Source organism: Mastomys coucha, unplaced genomic scaffold (genome assembly GCF_008632895.1).
Source record: "Mastomys coucha isolate ucsf_1 unplaced genomic scaffold, UCSF_Mcou_1 pScaffold5, whole genome shotgun sequence".
NCBI classification, from domain to species: domain Eukaryota; kingdom Metazoa; phylum Chordata; class Mammalia; order Rodentia; family Muridae; genus Mastomys; species Mastomys coucha.
Genome location: NW_022196911.1, coordinates 75,396,652 through 75,413,452, shown reverse-complemented (window position 1 = coordinate 75,413,452; position 16,801 = coordinate 75,396,652). Strand labels below are relative to the sequence as shown.

The window sequence follows — 16,801 nt, the reverse complement described above, 5'->3', positions numbered from 1 at the left end:
TCTGTGTGGGGAATCTCAAGAGAGATGAGGTGGCTGGCCACTGTTGGGGAGTGTCCCCAGTGAAGTGACACACAGCCTGAAACCTGAAGCCAAAAGGGGACCTACCCCCCTCCCTCTGCCACAAAACCCCTCAGGCCATGGAATGCCCAGTGAGGTGCCAACGTTCACCCACAGCTGCTGGAGAGGCTCTGTTTAAAGCAGACACAAAAGCAAGCTGATGGAAGGGAGGGATGGGTAGCCAGTGGCTTCCTCCCTCACCACGCGCACCACCTAGGCCAGGGCCTTCATGCAGACCTCTCCCTGCTCTGTCCTCTTGTGCTCCCACCAGCTCAGGGGCTCCAGCACTGCTGGCTTAGCATGGGGTCCTTCCTGTCCTGGGGCCTCTTTTAGTGCCCTCCCAAGCTCTGCCCAGTAGGGGGCAGGTAAAAGAGCACTGGACTGGAGTACAGCTATAATCTGAGCTCAAAAGGCTGTAGATTCACAGGGGAGACCAATGCAACCTTTCAGAGGCGTGGCAGTAGCCCCTCAGACCTGCAGCTAGGCCCTCCCACAAGCTCTTCCTGACATGCACCAACCTCCTGTTATCTGGCCCGCACCCACAAGTTAGTGCTACCTCCTGAAAGAAGGGGGTGTAAAGCTCCGACTCTGCACAAAAGGTGGAAAAGTCAGGTAGATGCTACCAGAACCTTAAGAGAAGACAGGCAAGGGACGGAGAGGAGACCCGAGGAAACGCGGTTTGAAGCTACTACTTGCTCACAGAGCACCTGGCAAAGCCCCAGCACCAAGATGTTCCCAAGATCTGACTGCCAGGACCTCAAACATGATCCACTGCCCCCAAACCCTCCTCCCACCTCAGAGAGTATCCCAGAGAGTATCCACACGGTCCACCGGAGCCCTTAAAGGCTCAGGGCTCACCCCACCTTCCACCTCCATCCTACCGACTGCTGCAGCCCAGCCCCCCTAAACAATGGTAACTCAGGATGCCTGCTCACAGGACTCCACCATTGCTCCCTGCCCAGAGCATCCATGGACCCTTCCACGAGCGCTGTCACGGAGAGAAGCACAATGTTGTCACAACCAAGTGAGAAGGACCATCTGCTAAACACCTACCATGTGTAGCATCTCTCAGAACGGGAAACTCAGACATACAAAGAATTGCAGAGCCGTAAGGACTGGGGCCTGAAGAGCAGGTCTGATAATCAGCTCAGTGAGGAGGGATCAGAGGAATCCCCAACCTCTTGGTGAAAAACTCTGAGCACCAGAGACGCCAAAGTTGAGACATGCAGGCTGTTCAGACAGAAACCAGTAGTGCCGGCAGCACTGGGGCTTAGGTGGAAGGGGCAGAAACCATAGCACAGACCGGAGGGTAACCCTCCTGTCCTCCCAGCCCCAGGAAACTCCAGTGGAGACAGATTTGAAAGAAGGCTGCTAAGGGAAAGCATATGCAAAAAGAAAACCTCAGGCATGGTGAGAAAATGAAGGAAGGCCTAAGGATTATAAATTAGTCAAGGAGGCTAGAAAGATGGCTGGGCAGTTAAGGGCAGTTAAGTGGTGATCTTCCAGAAGACCTGGGTTCAGTTGCCAGCACCCACAAAGTGGTTAACTTTGTGTAACTCCAGTCTCAAAGGATCCAATGCCCTCTTCTGGCCTAAGTAGGTGCCAGGTATCCAAGTGGTGCAGACACACACACACACACATACACACCCCTGCCACTACCTTGGGGTGGGGGTGGAGGTGGGGGTCAGTAATAGCTCCCCGCTCCTGATCTCCTTTTAGGGAAGAGTAGTGTATAAACTGACTGTGTGAACTAAGATGACAGCCAGCAGGAACACAGAAAGGTGATTTTACACACACACACACACACACACACACACACACACACACACACACACACACGAGACAACCGACAACTCCGTGAGCTCACGGTCCCACAGAGTGGGGAAGGACCTGAGGCTCAGAGTGGCTGTTCTGCTCTCCCAGAACCACACAGCTGCAGAACCCACAGGGATCTGAGCCCAGTACACGAGCTTACCCATTTGAACCACATAACACTGTCCCTCAAACCACTACAGGTGGCTCTTCTGTCCCTGCTTTGCAGAAACTGGGCAAATTACATAATTTCTCCAGAGGTTACCTAGTTTCTGTGTTTCATTAAATCCGAGCTGCCTCTGTTTTAGACGCACTGTTATTTTAAGTGCACCAAGAAAAGAAGGGTGCTGTCAGCTAAGTCATAACACCGCCAAGTGTATACTACACACACCCATCGGAGTCGTCAACATGCTAAAGGGAAAAGGTGTCTCAGAATCTGGAGAGTATAAACGGAAATGAGGACCCAGTCAGTTCTTTATCCTGTGTGTGCCCATGGTGGTCAATGACTCCATTCACACTGTACACATGAGTACATATTAGGCGTGCACACAGCACACATACATGTACCTATACACTTTCTGTCTCCCCGCCCCTCATGATACTGTAAGAGTATCCAACCCTCTTCTCTAATGGGTACAACTACGTACTATGCAGATAACTACACTATAAAGATGCACTGGCCAGGACCGCCTTGCAAACATGGACCTCACTCGGCCCCAAGGCCATCGCCTCAAGGTTATTACCTCCCCATGTCAGGCAGACTTGCTCTGACCACCACCCACTGTACCGGCCAAGTCAGGCTGTCTGGCCTCACTTCCGAGGATCTGCAGAGCTCAAAGCGGCCAAGCTGGACAAGCAGGTACATCTGGCTCCCTGGAAGACTACCAAGGACAGTCCCCTAATGTGGCCTGTGGCTGTACAGCCTGCACCTTTTAGCCTGGCCCCTCTCCAGCCCTCCTGCAGCCTTTGCAGCTAGATGAAGCCACAGCACTTTAATAAGGCGGATTGTGGGCTGCTGGGCAGAGAGTAGCACTGCTCCAAGTGAGCCCTTCCCAGGGCACAGGTGCAGGCATGGGCAGGTCACGGCTAGAAAGATGGGTGGTCGGGTAGAAACACAGGGCGTCGCTCCCCTTATAGACTACTGTGGCGAGGGGGATGCGGGCGGGCAGGGGGGGGCAGAGCGTTGCAGAGTGCACAGCCCCAGAGAGCACAGGCCAAGTGCGGCTCCACACCAAGCCCCTGGGGAGAAGGCTGTCACCTCAGAATGTGCTTTGCATCTTATTCACAGATTGCCACTCGGGTGCCAGCCTCTTGGATCCCCACTGATGTGCGGAGACCAAGCCGGCGTCTTTAAAAATACAGGCACCACCGAGAAAGGACTTGGCTTCTCTTACACAGACAGACCCTCAGGAGATGGAGTCCACACGCCCCACCCCACTCCTATTTCATCAAGACATACTGCTAGCCTCTCTGCTGGGCACTGAGCTTATCAGTCCAGAGAAGAAGCTGGGGAGGCTGGCAGGATCTGAAATGCCAACCCAAGTGCCCTTTGGGTTTCTGTTCTGTAGGATCATGAGGCATGCCTGGAGGCAGGACTTTTGCTGCTCTTGTGCAGCAGGTGAGGAAGCTGAGGCACAGAATTAAACAGTCTACCTCAGGCATCGAGTGGTGGAGCCAAGAGCCAGGTCTATGCTCAGATGTTTTCAAGGCTCCCAAACCTATTTTTCTACCCTAAGAAAACAGGCCCTGGGAATCCGGTTGTCTGAGGAAGAGGAACTTGGTTGACACAGGCTTTTCTCTCAGAGGAAACCAGTGAACAGAAACAAAGGGACAACTTCTACACTCTCCCATCTGAACACAGGGACTTAAGTTGGGAGCCAAAAAACGCGTGCAAGCGTGCACACACGCACACACACATGCGCACACACACACACAGACACACACACAGACACACACACACACAGACACACAGACCCCCGATCTTTGGCTCGCATCCCTTTCCCCTCTAGCCAGCTGAGTTATGAAGTATGGGTTCTCTTTTTATGACACCAGGCTTGTAGGACATGGAGGTTTGGGAGTCAAGATGACCAGAGAATACCCTGCCTTCTCCCAAACCCTGGCTCTGTTTAGGCCTTCCTCTTCTATTCCCTTAAAAGAGAAAGACTCAGCCAGGCATAGTGACATATTCCTATGTGTCTATGTGATTCCAGAACTGGGGAGGCAGAGACAGGAGGATGTCTGTGAATTCCACACCAGCCTAGTTCACACACTGATTGCCAGGCCCTAAAGGACTACATAGTGAGACCCTACTTTTTGGGGATTTTTCCCCCCTGGTTTTTATTTTTGAAGAGGGAGGGGTGCTAGAGAGGCAGCTCAGAGGTTTGGGGTGTGTGTTTGCTCTTCCAGAGGCCCTGAGCTTGGATTATGAGCACCCATGTGAGCAGCTCTCAGCTGCCTCCGAGCTTCGGCAGGGATCCAACTCCTCTGCCTCTACCAGTGCTTTCACTCAGGCACACATGAGTACACACACACACAGAGACATAGACACACACACACTTTAAAAAATATTCAGAGGCTAGAGAGATGATGGCTCAGTAGTTAAAAGAACCCAAGTTTGGTTCCCAGCACCACCCATATCAGGTGGCTCATAACTACCTGTAACTCGAACTCAAGGGACACCTGATGTCTCTGCACATGCCCCCTCCCCCCCACAAACACACAAGCACACATATACACACGCATACACACACAAACACACACTTAAACCATTTAAAGGTAAGGACCCCACAGGCAAAGACTCAGATCTTAATAACTGTCAGATCCCTGTTTTGATTTAAATAATGTTAAAACGGTTGAGAAAGAACTCATTTGTCTGGGAAGACAAAGCTGGTTAAACCACTTACAATTCTGACCAAGGGAGACCCTCCTTCCTCATTGTTAAAGGGAGCAATGCAGCTGGACACGCTGCCATTACTAGAACCCACTGCTGGACACGACTGAGACTGGAGGTCACCCAGACAACTATGGCTCTGGCCCCTCAGCTGACCTTTCTAGGATAAACATATCCCTGGCTATTGCTTGTGCTGGTCATCCCCATCCTGGGTCACTGTAAAATCAAGGGCAGCATCAACAGGCTCCCCAGGTACCCATGAAAGTTCTGAGAATCCGTGTTCCAGCTCCCTAAGAATCAAACTTCGTTGGAGCCCAAGTAAGGTCCATCAGTTCTAACACGCCCATGTGAGCTGGCCAATGCTAAATTCCATTTAATTAACAGTAGTTCAATGAGGCCCTGGGCGCCCAGGTAAGGACTGCCATGCCCAGTCAGACATTGGGCAAACTCTCCACAACTCTGCTGCCCACTGGAGTCTCTAGAGCAATGCTGCTTTGAAATGAGGTCAAGCTGAAAGCTACCAACAGTCTAGCCCAGGAGAAATAGCCACCAACTCATTCCAGCCACTGGCAACTCAATGGCACCCTAACTCTTGGACACAAACCATACTGGGACAGTGGATGGGGAGAGGTGTCTAAAACCCATGCTTTGAACCCTAGAGATGAACCCCCAAAAGCTGCTGCCTGGGTGTGAAGGCCTCTTCGGGATCCTTAACAGACAGGTGTCCTGAATTAAGAGGCCAACTGCCCACGACAGACAGGTGGAGGGACATCTAACCCCCCACCCCACCCCACCACCCCCGAGGACAAGGAGGATCTGCAGACAGATGGAGACAGAGCCAAGAAGGAGCCAGTGAGCGTGTGAGCTACACAGCGGGTCTTATAACTGGTCTTGCCCCACCTAACAGGAGCTGACCAGTATGAACAATGAGACAGGCTCCAAGCACAACTCTAAGACACTGCGTGCCACCAGCAAGGCTTCTACTAGTTCCGGCTCTGCGATGGAGAACACATGATCCGCACCCACGCAGGGCCACGTGGACAGGCTTATCTGCCCAGTCCCAGGTTGAGGTCAGGAAGCTGAGAGCAGACTCAAGTCACACAGACATCTCTCTTCCCTGAGAGATGCCATTTACCCCTTAAAACTGAGGACTACAAGACAGCAGAGCCGTGAACGGCGACTAGGGCAGATTTCCAGCCGCAAAGCCGTGGCTGCTCTCACCCTACCCCCCAGCTGTCTGATAGCAAGCAGCAAGGTCCCTCCATCTCTCAGAGCTCATTCCCCTGGTCTGTCTCCAGGCACAGCTAAACGCTGCAGTCCTGCTGGACACACCAGGTTAGACACAGGGCCCACCTCAGGAATGTTTCAGTCGCTGTTCCTACCGCCTGTTACTCACCCACCCATCAAGGCGTCCCTACTCAGCAGACTTCTCTGGCCACTGGTTAGAACCCAGCGCCCCTCTGTTCTTCCTGCCTGTTTTTCACCCCATCTTACTGGATGTCTAACTTCTGGCTCCTCATTCCCATAATACAGCTCCAGGAAGCAAGGACTCACATCCATCTCCCTGAACTGCCACAGCCAACACTGAGCACAGAAGCTGGCAAAAATCAGATATCTAAGCTTCTATGCTGCGAATGAGTGAAGCAGCATCTGCCTCGTGCCAGGCAATGTGAGCTGACAGAAACAGGAAAAGCACTATGCCCTGAAATGCCACCTGATAGAGGAGACAGGGTGCCATCCAGGAAAGAAGATCACAATGTCCGATAAAATACCAGGTTGGCGTGCCAAACTATATGCCCAGCTGGTTGGGGCAGGACCCCCTTATTCTAGCAAGGACACCAGAACGGTCTTCCTCATGTCATGACCTGTGATTTGACGCCATAAAGAATTAGGTACTGAGTCATGAGCTAGCAGAACTGACACAGAGAAAACAGAGCACCCTAGGGTCCTGTGTACCTGGTGAGGCCTGGGCATGAGACCCAGCTAATGCCAGATGGTGAGCCAGAGACCCCACGAATGCCAGATGCTAAGCCAGACAATGAATCTTCCTGTTTAAAACACAAGCCCTGTGCCAAAAGACAGCATAGGCCAGAGGGTGGATTGGAACTTTCTGCACAGGCTATTCTAACCCTACAGATGCCTGCCTGTCTGGGAATCTCACAGGAAATCTCTCCCGTTCCAGCTCCTCCTGACCCTCACCTAAAATAAATATACAGAAGTAAAGTTCTAAGATCCCTCAAGGCAAGGTTCACAGCGGAGGAAACATAGGCACAACAGGCTACCAAGAAGAACTTCCAGCCCCCTAGAACAAGGCACCCGGCCATCACCATCAGGAAAATGAGTGAGCAGTGACAGCTCCCAGAGAGAAGGTCTCCCAGGGCAGCAGAAACTGGGAGGTGCCAGCTTGCTTTAGGCCTGGCACAAACAGGCAGAAGGGACTCTCCTCCTGCCCCCATGCTGCTGTTATCCTGTAGAGCCCCAGAAAGGACAGCTCAAACCACTGCGGTCCTTCTAAGCTCAGCCTTTCCTCCTTCCCCTGGCTGAAGCCCTTTCCAAGGACAGGCTCCAGGCAGTCTGTCCCATAAGATCTTCCTTGGGGCAAAGGTCAGACCTTCCAGCTTGCTTACCTGGCCAGGCCAGTAAGCCATCCCTGCCCTGCAGCCCAGTCTTATCTCTCAGGTATGCCTTGTCATTTACTCTGATCCCTACACCTACACCCAGAAGTCAATGGTCCGACGTGGTTTCCACCAGGCAGCCAACCAAATCAAGTTGTGCTGCCTACAGGGCCCAGCCGCACATTCTTCACCATCTTCCCCCATGTCTGTAGGCCACTGACCTCAAAGAACCAACATGAACTGGCCCAGGCATTCAAGGTAGCTGGGTGGTGTCAGATTATACCCCGGAACTCAAGGTCCTCTGGAGGGCAAGGATGTGTCCCACATATAAAGTTCCCTGGGTATTTAACCCTGCCTCTTGTGAGTCTGCTAAGCAGGTTAAAGTCTGGGTCAGTGCCATGATACTAGAAGCTGGGGCTGAAATGTGAGATCTCAGCTAGTGAAAGTAGGTGGAAGAGAGAGCAGTGGTCTTTTGCAGTAAGACCTTCCCCACTAAGACTCTTTTCCCTAGCAATAATAAACACCATCTTTCACCAGGCAAGGGCCCTGGAAATTGCCCAAGGGAGTGTGGGAACCCAAGCAATTACCACCTGCCTCTTGCTCTGTGAAGGGAGGCAGAGATTTGGAGATCTTCAAGAACCACTGCAAAGTAGAGGCCAATCCAAAAGGGAGAGAGCACCAAGCACGAAGCAGGACCTCTGACCCCTCTGCTCCTTTGGGGGACGGGGGTGTGCTATAAATCAACCAGTGAAAACGGTGAGTCCTTCAGAGTCCAGCAAGGAATCATTTCTATCTCTTTTGGGGGAAAGCAGGACCAGAGGTAGGAGGTGGAGAGGTGACAAGGGTACAGAATGTGGTCTAGGGCTGTCTTGGTACCAGGTTTACAGTGGCTGCGATGCTAGGCCCTGGAAGACACTTGTAAGAGAAGCAACTGTGTCAACAATTTAGATTGAGGTGGACTGTGAGCTCTTACAGGACTCAAGGGCATAGGCTGGTAGCCTGCGTACACCTCCACCCACAGTAGCATCTTGCTGAGGGGAAGCAGGTCCTGTCTCAAATCCCTACACTAGGCTGGTTCTGTCTTCTGACCCCTCAGATACCCCGGGGGACGGGAGCTGCAGGAAACCGGCTTCCTGTAGTCGCCAACACCTACGGAAAAAACTTCGCCACTTACAGCTAGCTCCCTATGGAAGCAGCCCAGCCAAGAGCAGGGCACTGATGGGGGCTGACAAGTTCCCTTCCCAGTTCCACCAGATTCCCCTAAAACACTTCTGGAACGGCGCCACAGGGATCTCGGCCACCCTCCTCGGGCACAGAGCTGGTTCCGCTCACGTTCGCACCTGGGCGCGGGCCGAAGAGAGCAGGCAGAGGGGTCAGTGGTTTTGCGAAGGTACTCTGTTCTCCCTGGGCAGCGTGGGGAGGGTGTAAGCGAATCCACCAACTTCCCATTCCGGGGTCCAGGCTAGGTGCGTCCGCGGCCGCTGCTTACCTGGCATCCGGGAGCCGGCGGGGAGCGCATCCCCCGACCGGCCGCAGGTCGGGCCGCTGCAGATGAACAAGAAGCCGACCGCTGGTCGAGTCGGATCGGGCAGGGAGTGCGGGGACGAAGCCAGCGCGGTGCTCAGAAAACAATCCGGGAGGCGCACTGCTCCGCACCAGTTGAAAACGTCGGTCCCGCCCCCGCCTGCACCCGTTGCCGGGAGACCCGCGTGGGCCGAAGGGGCTCTTTGTATCAAAGCTGCCGTGACATCACGAGGCGCCCGGGCTCCCCGGGCTCAGGCGGCGGGGCCTCGCACAGGGGGCGGGTCCTGAGGCTCAGCGGCCTGGGAACCCGAGCCGCGGGGGCGGGGCCCAGGTAGCCCCGCCCACCCAAGGTAAGGGGCAGGTGGCGGAGGCGGTGGCCGCCAATGACCACACGGTCGGCGCCTCGGTGGGTGGAGCTTGCCTGAGCGCGCAGTTACTGCAGCAGATTAAACACCAGAGTGTGGGCTAAATTCTCCCGCCCTCAGTGCTATGTCACTACTCAAACTTAATATCTCAGTGCTACGAGATTCAGGCAGCACTGTTTGGCTCAAACTCGCCAACTAAAAGCCTACCCCAACCCACCACCAGCTGAAGTCTTAAGTTTTTCTTCACACCAAGCGAGAGCTCTCCACAGCTAGCCCAGTAGCAAGATACAAGTGGCAAGTATACAAGAAACAAACACCAATCTAAGAACTAGAGAACTCAACAAAAAAAGAAGGATTTCCATTGGAAACACTGACACTCAGGATTTAAACAAGGCCGAAAGTTAGAATTCAAGCAAGACAGCACACTTTAGAATCACAGTTTCCCTTCAATTCGGTAGTGTTTTACATAACTGAGGGAAAGTCCGACTATCTTCCTGACTCCTCATGCCACCTTCTTGAGTTCTTTATACTCTACACAGTGACACAAGTACTTGGGTATGGTTAGGATGGGCAAGGTGGCTTCATATCACACACACACTCACAAACACACACACACACCCTCACACTCATACACACTCACACACACTCACACTCATACACTCACACACACACACACACACACACACACACACACACCTGCTGCTCTCTAGCTCAGCATTTCTCGACCTTTGGGGTGTAACCCCTTTGGAGTTGAATGACTTTCACACGGGTCACATTTCAGATATTTATATTACAATTCATAACAGTAGCAAAATTACAGTTATGAAGTAGCAATGAAAATAATGATATGGTTGGAGGTCACCACAGCATGATGAACTGTGTTGAAGGGTCACAGTATCAAGAAGGTTGAGAACCACTGCTCTGGCCCTTTGCTCTCAACCTCTTTCTCCACCCACTGTGTGTGAGCAATAAATTCCCAACCACCTCTCTGCTTACCTGCTCAAAGCCCACTAGACTTGCAGCTTGGCTTAGACAGCCTTAGCTAGTAGAGTGGTAAGGTCCCTCCATGTTAAGGTCTGTGAGAGTGGTGAATTCCATCTTGTAAGGCCTTCTCTGAATTTACGTCTTGTAGTTTCTACATGACCTTCAGAACTGTGTACAGACGCCACAGACGGTTTCTCACACTGGCTCAGTCCAGTCTCCGTCCTAGATATTCAGGGTCAATGAACTGTATCTTGGCTTTGGAGGACAGCAGACCTGGGTTTGAGTCCTGTTTGTCAGCTCCTTGACCTGGGAGTTTCCATAAGCTTTTTGAGACTCAGTCTGTAAGAAGGGAACGCTAGAGGCCATCTCCTGAGTTGCTGCTGTGTGCCCTCTCGTTGTGAGCACACTGAATGCTAAACCCCAGGCAAAGGTGAGACTCCTGGGTGATTGGCTCTGAGACCTGAACTCGGTGGTCTTTAGTGGTGTGGGCATGGCTAAATCCAGGTGACCTACCATGTTTTCTCCTCATGGGTTCAAAGGCCCATGTTCTGAACTGCTCCAGGAAGCAGGACTTGAGGTAGTCATGCCTTCTAGGTATCTGCAGTCATTTAACCAAACCAGTGGGAAAAGTGAAACCTGGCAACGCCCTCCCCCACCCCCAGCTCACGCTGAGCCAGGAAACCCAGCTGTGGCTTTTAAAATGCAGTAGTCTGGTTAAGCAATTTTTTTTTTTTTTTGATTTTTCCCCCCTTGCATGACATGCTTAAGAACTCTATAGAGTGGGTGGTGTCAGTGGGGCCCTTTCTACTTTTCTCACAGGAAGTGGGTTAGGTTATTATCCTAAAAAACAAATTGAACTGGATAGGGTAGTTTATGCCAGTAACCCCAACAGAGTCAGAGGCCAGGGGATGGCCGAGTTTAAGGACAGTCTATGCTACAAAGTGAGACCTTTTCTCAAAAAAAAAAAAAAAACTAAAAGGCAAAGTGATAGGCATGCTCAGACGCACTGCACGTTGCCGCTGCCTTCTGTTTGCCACCAGGAAGTTGCCCAATGTGCCGGGGCCTCAGTGTCTTCCTCTATAAAATAGAATAAGACACTTCCCCTTTCAGGTATGAGGTGTGGGTGAGACAGTGAAGTACATGTGCAGAGCAGTGCTTGTGACACCACAGCATCCCTCCAACATACCCCTTAACCCCAGCACTCGCCAGCTGCCTAACTCAGTGTTAGGCCCCAGAACCAAGGGCCATGGCTAAAAGACCCTGTAAATTAAGTTCGTCTACACAGTCGAGAGAACAGTGATTGTCATTTTAGGATTTAGAGGTAACAGTGATGGATCTTAGATTAGACCCGTGATTTAAAAAGAATTTTTTTCCAAGACATGGTTTCTCTGTATAGACCTGGATGTCCTGGAACACAATCTGTAGATCAGGCTGGCTTTGAACTCAGAAATCCACCTGCCTCTGTCTCCATAACGTTGAGATTAAAGGTGTGCACCACCACCACCACCTGGCAGTCCTAATCATTGCAAATTAAATTAAATTGTGGGAACATTTTTAAATGTTGGGAAGAACAAAATAAAACATATATATATATATATATATACATATGTTATATATATATATGTTATATATACACACATGCATATACATGCATACAAACACACACATAAATTTATATTTAGCACGGAATCTGAGAGAAAGCAGGCACTCAGTAAATAGAAGTCATTACTAAACTATGTAAAGGATTAATAACGAAAAAGCTTCAGGCAGCCTGAGAAACTCCCTGCAGGAGAACTGAGCACTCTCTCCCAGGCAGTTAGGAGCAGGGAGGCTCTGGACTAAGAGTCAACATGCCAGGAGAACTCCTGGTACAGATGGCAATGTGATAAGGCCTCTGCCAACATTTACGACCTTGGGAAAGCAGAAAAGAGGTCCATGGACAAGAATCTCCAGAATTCCCTTTTTTTGCCCTACAAAACTCAAGCCCCTACACCCTGGTGCATAGTCTTCACTCCACTCCCTGATTGTTCTGATTAAAGAACAATTCTGCTCCTGAAGAGAGGTTCTTCACCTCTGCTGAGCCCTATCTACACCGTGGATACAATATCTTTATGGAGAGCTGGGAGGAACTGAAAGGCTTGTGGGGGAACCTTCCCCTCACTTCCAGGAGAGGCCTGCCACCTGCCAGCAGGGTTCAGGGGAATCAATGATGTTGAGGTGGGGGTGCTAACTGGATCGAGTGGCTTTAAGGACTGAACAACATGTGGGGGCCCGAGAGCTAAGGACAAATCTCTGTTAGTTGCTGGTTTTGCCTTGCTAGCCCAGTGGCTTGAGTCTCCTAAGGGATCTGACTTGCTTTTTGAGGAGAAAAAAAACAACATTCAAAACAAACCCTCTTCCAGAGAATGTATCCAAGAATAATTCTCAGATGGCCCAGCCACTCCAAAAGATTGATTCTTCCTGTCATGGGACTGACTTTCCTGTGAGTGTGGGTACACCATACTCCCATGAAGCTGGATGCCAGAGTTGGTAGAAGCTGACAGAGAAAAGTGTCAGCCAGCAAAGCTCCTGCCCTCCAAAACCGCATGGTCATTTGGGTGGTGTAGGTGGGAATAGTCAGTTCTTAGGTGAGCACACCCTTCCTGACCTACGATGATGTTCCCTCCCAGTGGATGCAGGAAAGGAGCAAGTTCCTCGGTGTTAGCATTACCCAAGCTTACCAACCTTAGCTGAGTGAGCAGACAACAGCTGAGGGCCAACAGCAAATAGAAAACCACCACCTAAGTCTGGCCCCGGGGGTCTCAAACTGCCCTCTGAACACCCCTGGGTCCTGTGGCGACCCTGCATGAGATAAAAGCTCCAGGCGACTGATAAGATGGAGAGACACCCCATGGTTAAGAGTGCATACTACTCCTGTAGAAGACCTAGTTCAGTTCCCAGCACCTACACCAGAAAGTTTACAACTGGGCCGGAGAGATGGAGAGATGGCACTCACTGACTGCTCTTCCAGAGGTCCTGAGTTCAAGTCCCAGCAACCACATGGTGGCTCACAACCATCTATAATGGGATCCAATGCCCTCTTCTGGTGTGTCTGAAGACAGCAACAGTGTCCTCACATATATTAAATAAATAAATATTTAAAAAAGAAAGAAAGGGAGGAAGGAAGGAAGGAAGTTAGTTCACAACTATCTGTAACTCCAGATCCAGGGGATCTAATGTCCTCTTCTAAAGTCTGAGGGCACCTGAGCTCACATGTACATACACACACACATATACACATACTTAAAAAAAAAAAAGCCAGGCAGTGGTGGTGCATGCCTTTGATCCCAGTACACAGGAGGCAGAGACAGGTGGATCTCTGTGAGTCTGAGGCCAGCCTGGTCTACAGAGAGAGGTCCAGGACAGCCAGGACTACACAGAGAAACCTTTACTGGAAAAACCAAATAAATAAAACCTACTCCAAAAAGCTGCCTCTGACTTCTACGTGCCACCCAGCACCATGCACCTACTTACAGAGATAACAAGTAAATAAACAACCAACAAGATAGCTCATTCAGTAAAGTCACTTGCTACTTGCCACTAAGCCTGATGACCTGAGTTCAGTGCTTAGATCCTACATGATGGTCTCCTAAAGACTGTCCTCTGATCTCCACACACAATAAATAAATAAATGTAATAAAAAGGGTTTTAATTTTTTTGAGACAGAGTCTCTCTACATAAGCCCTGGTTGTCCTGGAACTCACTCTGTAGATCAGGTTGGCCTCAAACTCAAAGAGATCTGCCAGCCTCTGCCTTTCAAGTGCTGGGATCGAAGGTATGCACACAACCACACCTGGCTGAAACATTTCTTAAGATTAAAAATATATAAGAGTTTCCCTCTGTCTACTTAGCATATGGTCTTCCACGTGAGGCCATATTTACAACCTCTCCTCCAGTGTAACCACACCCAAAAGCAGCTCCAAGGCAGGAACGGCTTCACTCATTCCTGCTGTCCAGTCTACCTGGGACAGCCAAGATCTTAGCCAGGCTTCCTTCTTCCCCCTCCAGCCCAGTGCTCTCCATGATAGACATCAGTCATTAACTAGAACTGTCAATATCAGTCACACCGAGTCACATGAGCAGGTTGCTACTGTCAACATGTACACTTTGGACATGGCTCCTGTTCAATACAGTGTCACTGTGCAGCCAAAGCCTGCTGGGACTGCACCACATGCTCTTCTTGTCCTTTGTCACCTCTCTTCAGAGTTACCTAGAATATACGCTTAGGAAGTGTCAGCTGACTTAAGTCTCAGCTTCCAGTCTCAGAACACAGTGGATGCATCATAATGGTACCGTGGCCCAGGAAAGGAAGAGAGGTACAAGCAGTTCTGCAGGAACCTAAGTGGCAGTCACCCCCAAGTGACTGTCACCCCAAAGGAAAGTCATGTCCCATCACCTACTCAGGAAACCTGGGAGCCCCTGGAAGCCTGAGCTCTTGCTCTCTAGCAGGTTTGTGACCTGCTACTCAGGAAACCTGGGAGCCCCTGGAAGCCTGAGCTCTTGCTCTCTAGCAGGTTTGTGACAGGGGCTGCACAGCATCTTCCTGGGAAGCAGGACCTCTCCTCTTTCCCACTCCCATCCCTTGTTCGGCTTTCCCAGATCCACAAGCCTCTCGATGCTGGACAGCACAGGCGAGGATTCCTCCATCTCCATACCCTGGGCTACACCAGGAACGGATCCTGCAATAATCAGGGCCTCAGGCCAGCCCCTTCCTAACACCTGGCTGGATCCTGTGCAGATTGGGTGGCACCAGGTCTTCAAGGTTCACATTTTCTCTCTTCTTCCCCCTTTTCTTCCTCCTCCTCTTCTCCCTCCTCTTCTCCCTCCTCCTCTTCCTCCTCCTTTTTGAGGCAGGGGTTCCCTTTGTAATTTTAGCTAGCCTAGAAGCTTGATATATAGATGAGACAAGGTTAGCCCCTAACACACACAGAGAACTACCTGCCTCTGCCTCCTGAGATTAAAGGCATGCACCACTACCCTGGGCCTATAGCTCCAATGCCCACAGGAGTGAGCACTTAGTCATTTAAACCTGACAGGAGGGGATGGCGGTGAGAAAAGCCATGTTTCCTCTTTGACACACATCTTTGAGTCATACAGTCGCCCGAGTAGGGGAGCCTGGGGAAGGAAAAGGAACAAGGTTCCTTTTGATTCAGAATTGGGAGGACTAGGAGGGACTTCCTCTCCCTTGCACTGGTGACATCAGGTAACTGCTCGCCACACCCAGGACAGTGTAAATACTTCTCTTCCCAGACTCCTCACCTCTCACCTTCCCCTGGACTGGAGTAGTCGGGATAAGTCACCCCGCCCAGAGCAATTCACTGTCAACTTCGAGAGCGAGCAATGGCTGGTAAGGCAGTGTGGTTCCTGACCTGCATGGATTAAGAACCCACAACTGTCTACAGGTTGCTTACAATGTAACACAAATGGCAGGGTGAAGCCGGTGCTCATGTCCCTGGGTAAAAAGTGCTCAGGTGCGTTGGAAAGTCTTAGCAGCTGCCCTGCCATAGGCTCACTGATGGCAGTGGGCACGGCCTCATGATCATGGCTGAAGGCACCATTTCTTCCTGTTCTCCTTCCTTCCTAATGGGTGAAGACCTGCTACGTGCCAGACGCCATCATGGGTCTTGTGGGTACAGCTGTGAGCAGTGCAAAGTCTCTGCTGGGTGCTATGGAACTGGCACTATCCCGGCAGCCCGCTGATAAGCAAGCACAGGCTCTGAAGAAAATGATGATGGCTAGCTGGGACTGCACTGAGTGCTAGGGCTACAGTGTAAGACCCTACCTCAAAAAACAGTAACAGCAAAACAACACAGAAAAGGAGGGAGGGGGAGAAAAGGGAGGACGAAAGAGGCAGAGTGAAGGATAGAGAGGCTCTAGGGTGTGAAGACTTATCAGTTCCATGATTCGGGCAACGACTTTTGCATCTGGAAATGGTCACTGTATACCTGCTTGCTACCTAGAAAGCTGTAACTCCACCAACATCAGGGGCTGTGGCCACAGTTCCCTTCTTTCCCTTCAGCTACAGTTTTGGCAGAGGCCAGGCTTCTATACCTCGGACTCCACTTTCAAGCCCCCGCCTCTCATCAGCACAGCCACCACAGGGCCAGGGCTGGGCATGCAACTCTTCAGGGACCCTCTCCATGTGGCCAGGCCACCAAGAGCTGTTGGGTTTTGGGAAGCAAGCGTGAGCAGTCCCCAGGCCTGGCTCAGCCAGGGCAAACAAGTGTAACTTCCCCTCACTAAGAGCCTCAAAGGACTGAAGTGTGGCTCAGACAGAGTACTTTCCTAGCATGTGCAAGGCTCGAGGTTCAATTCCCAGTTTTCCAGAACAGTGGGGTGGGATGGGGGGGAGATGAACTGCCCCAAAAGGGGTGGCAGTGTCCGGGGGGGAGGGGGCGGATTGAAGCCTACATTAAAAAAAAAAAAGACTCACCCATAATCACGGAGCTTATAGAGGCAACTGGGAGCACACTGGGAATACTGCTTTATTATCAAACGTGTGGTCCCTTCTGGCT

At 51.2% G+C, this 16,801-nt stretch overlaps 1 protein-coding gene across 5 annotated transcripts in view; it reads right to left on the bottom strand.

The window, feature by feature from the left end:
* Window positions 1-16,801, bottom strand: part of Rab11fip4 (RAB11 family interacting protein 4) — a 108,023-nt gene that overhangs the window by 28,597 nt on the left and 62,625 nt on the right. Inside the window, exon 1 of one of the 5 annotated variants that reach the window (XM_031351343.1) lies at window positions 8,864-9,158. The exons of 3 other annotated variants lie outside the window; for them this stretch is intronic. In XM_031351343.1, coding sequence (XP_031207203.1) covers window positions 8,864-8,893 — 30 coding nt within the window. In that variant the 5' untranslated portion in view covers window positions 8,894-9,158. Of the gene's footprint in view, window positions 1-7,386; window positions 7,411-8,863; window positions 9,159-16,801 lie in introns of those variants that run through there. One more of the 5 variants, XM_031351344.1, reaches the window with a different exon arrangement.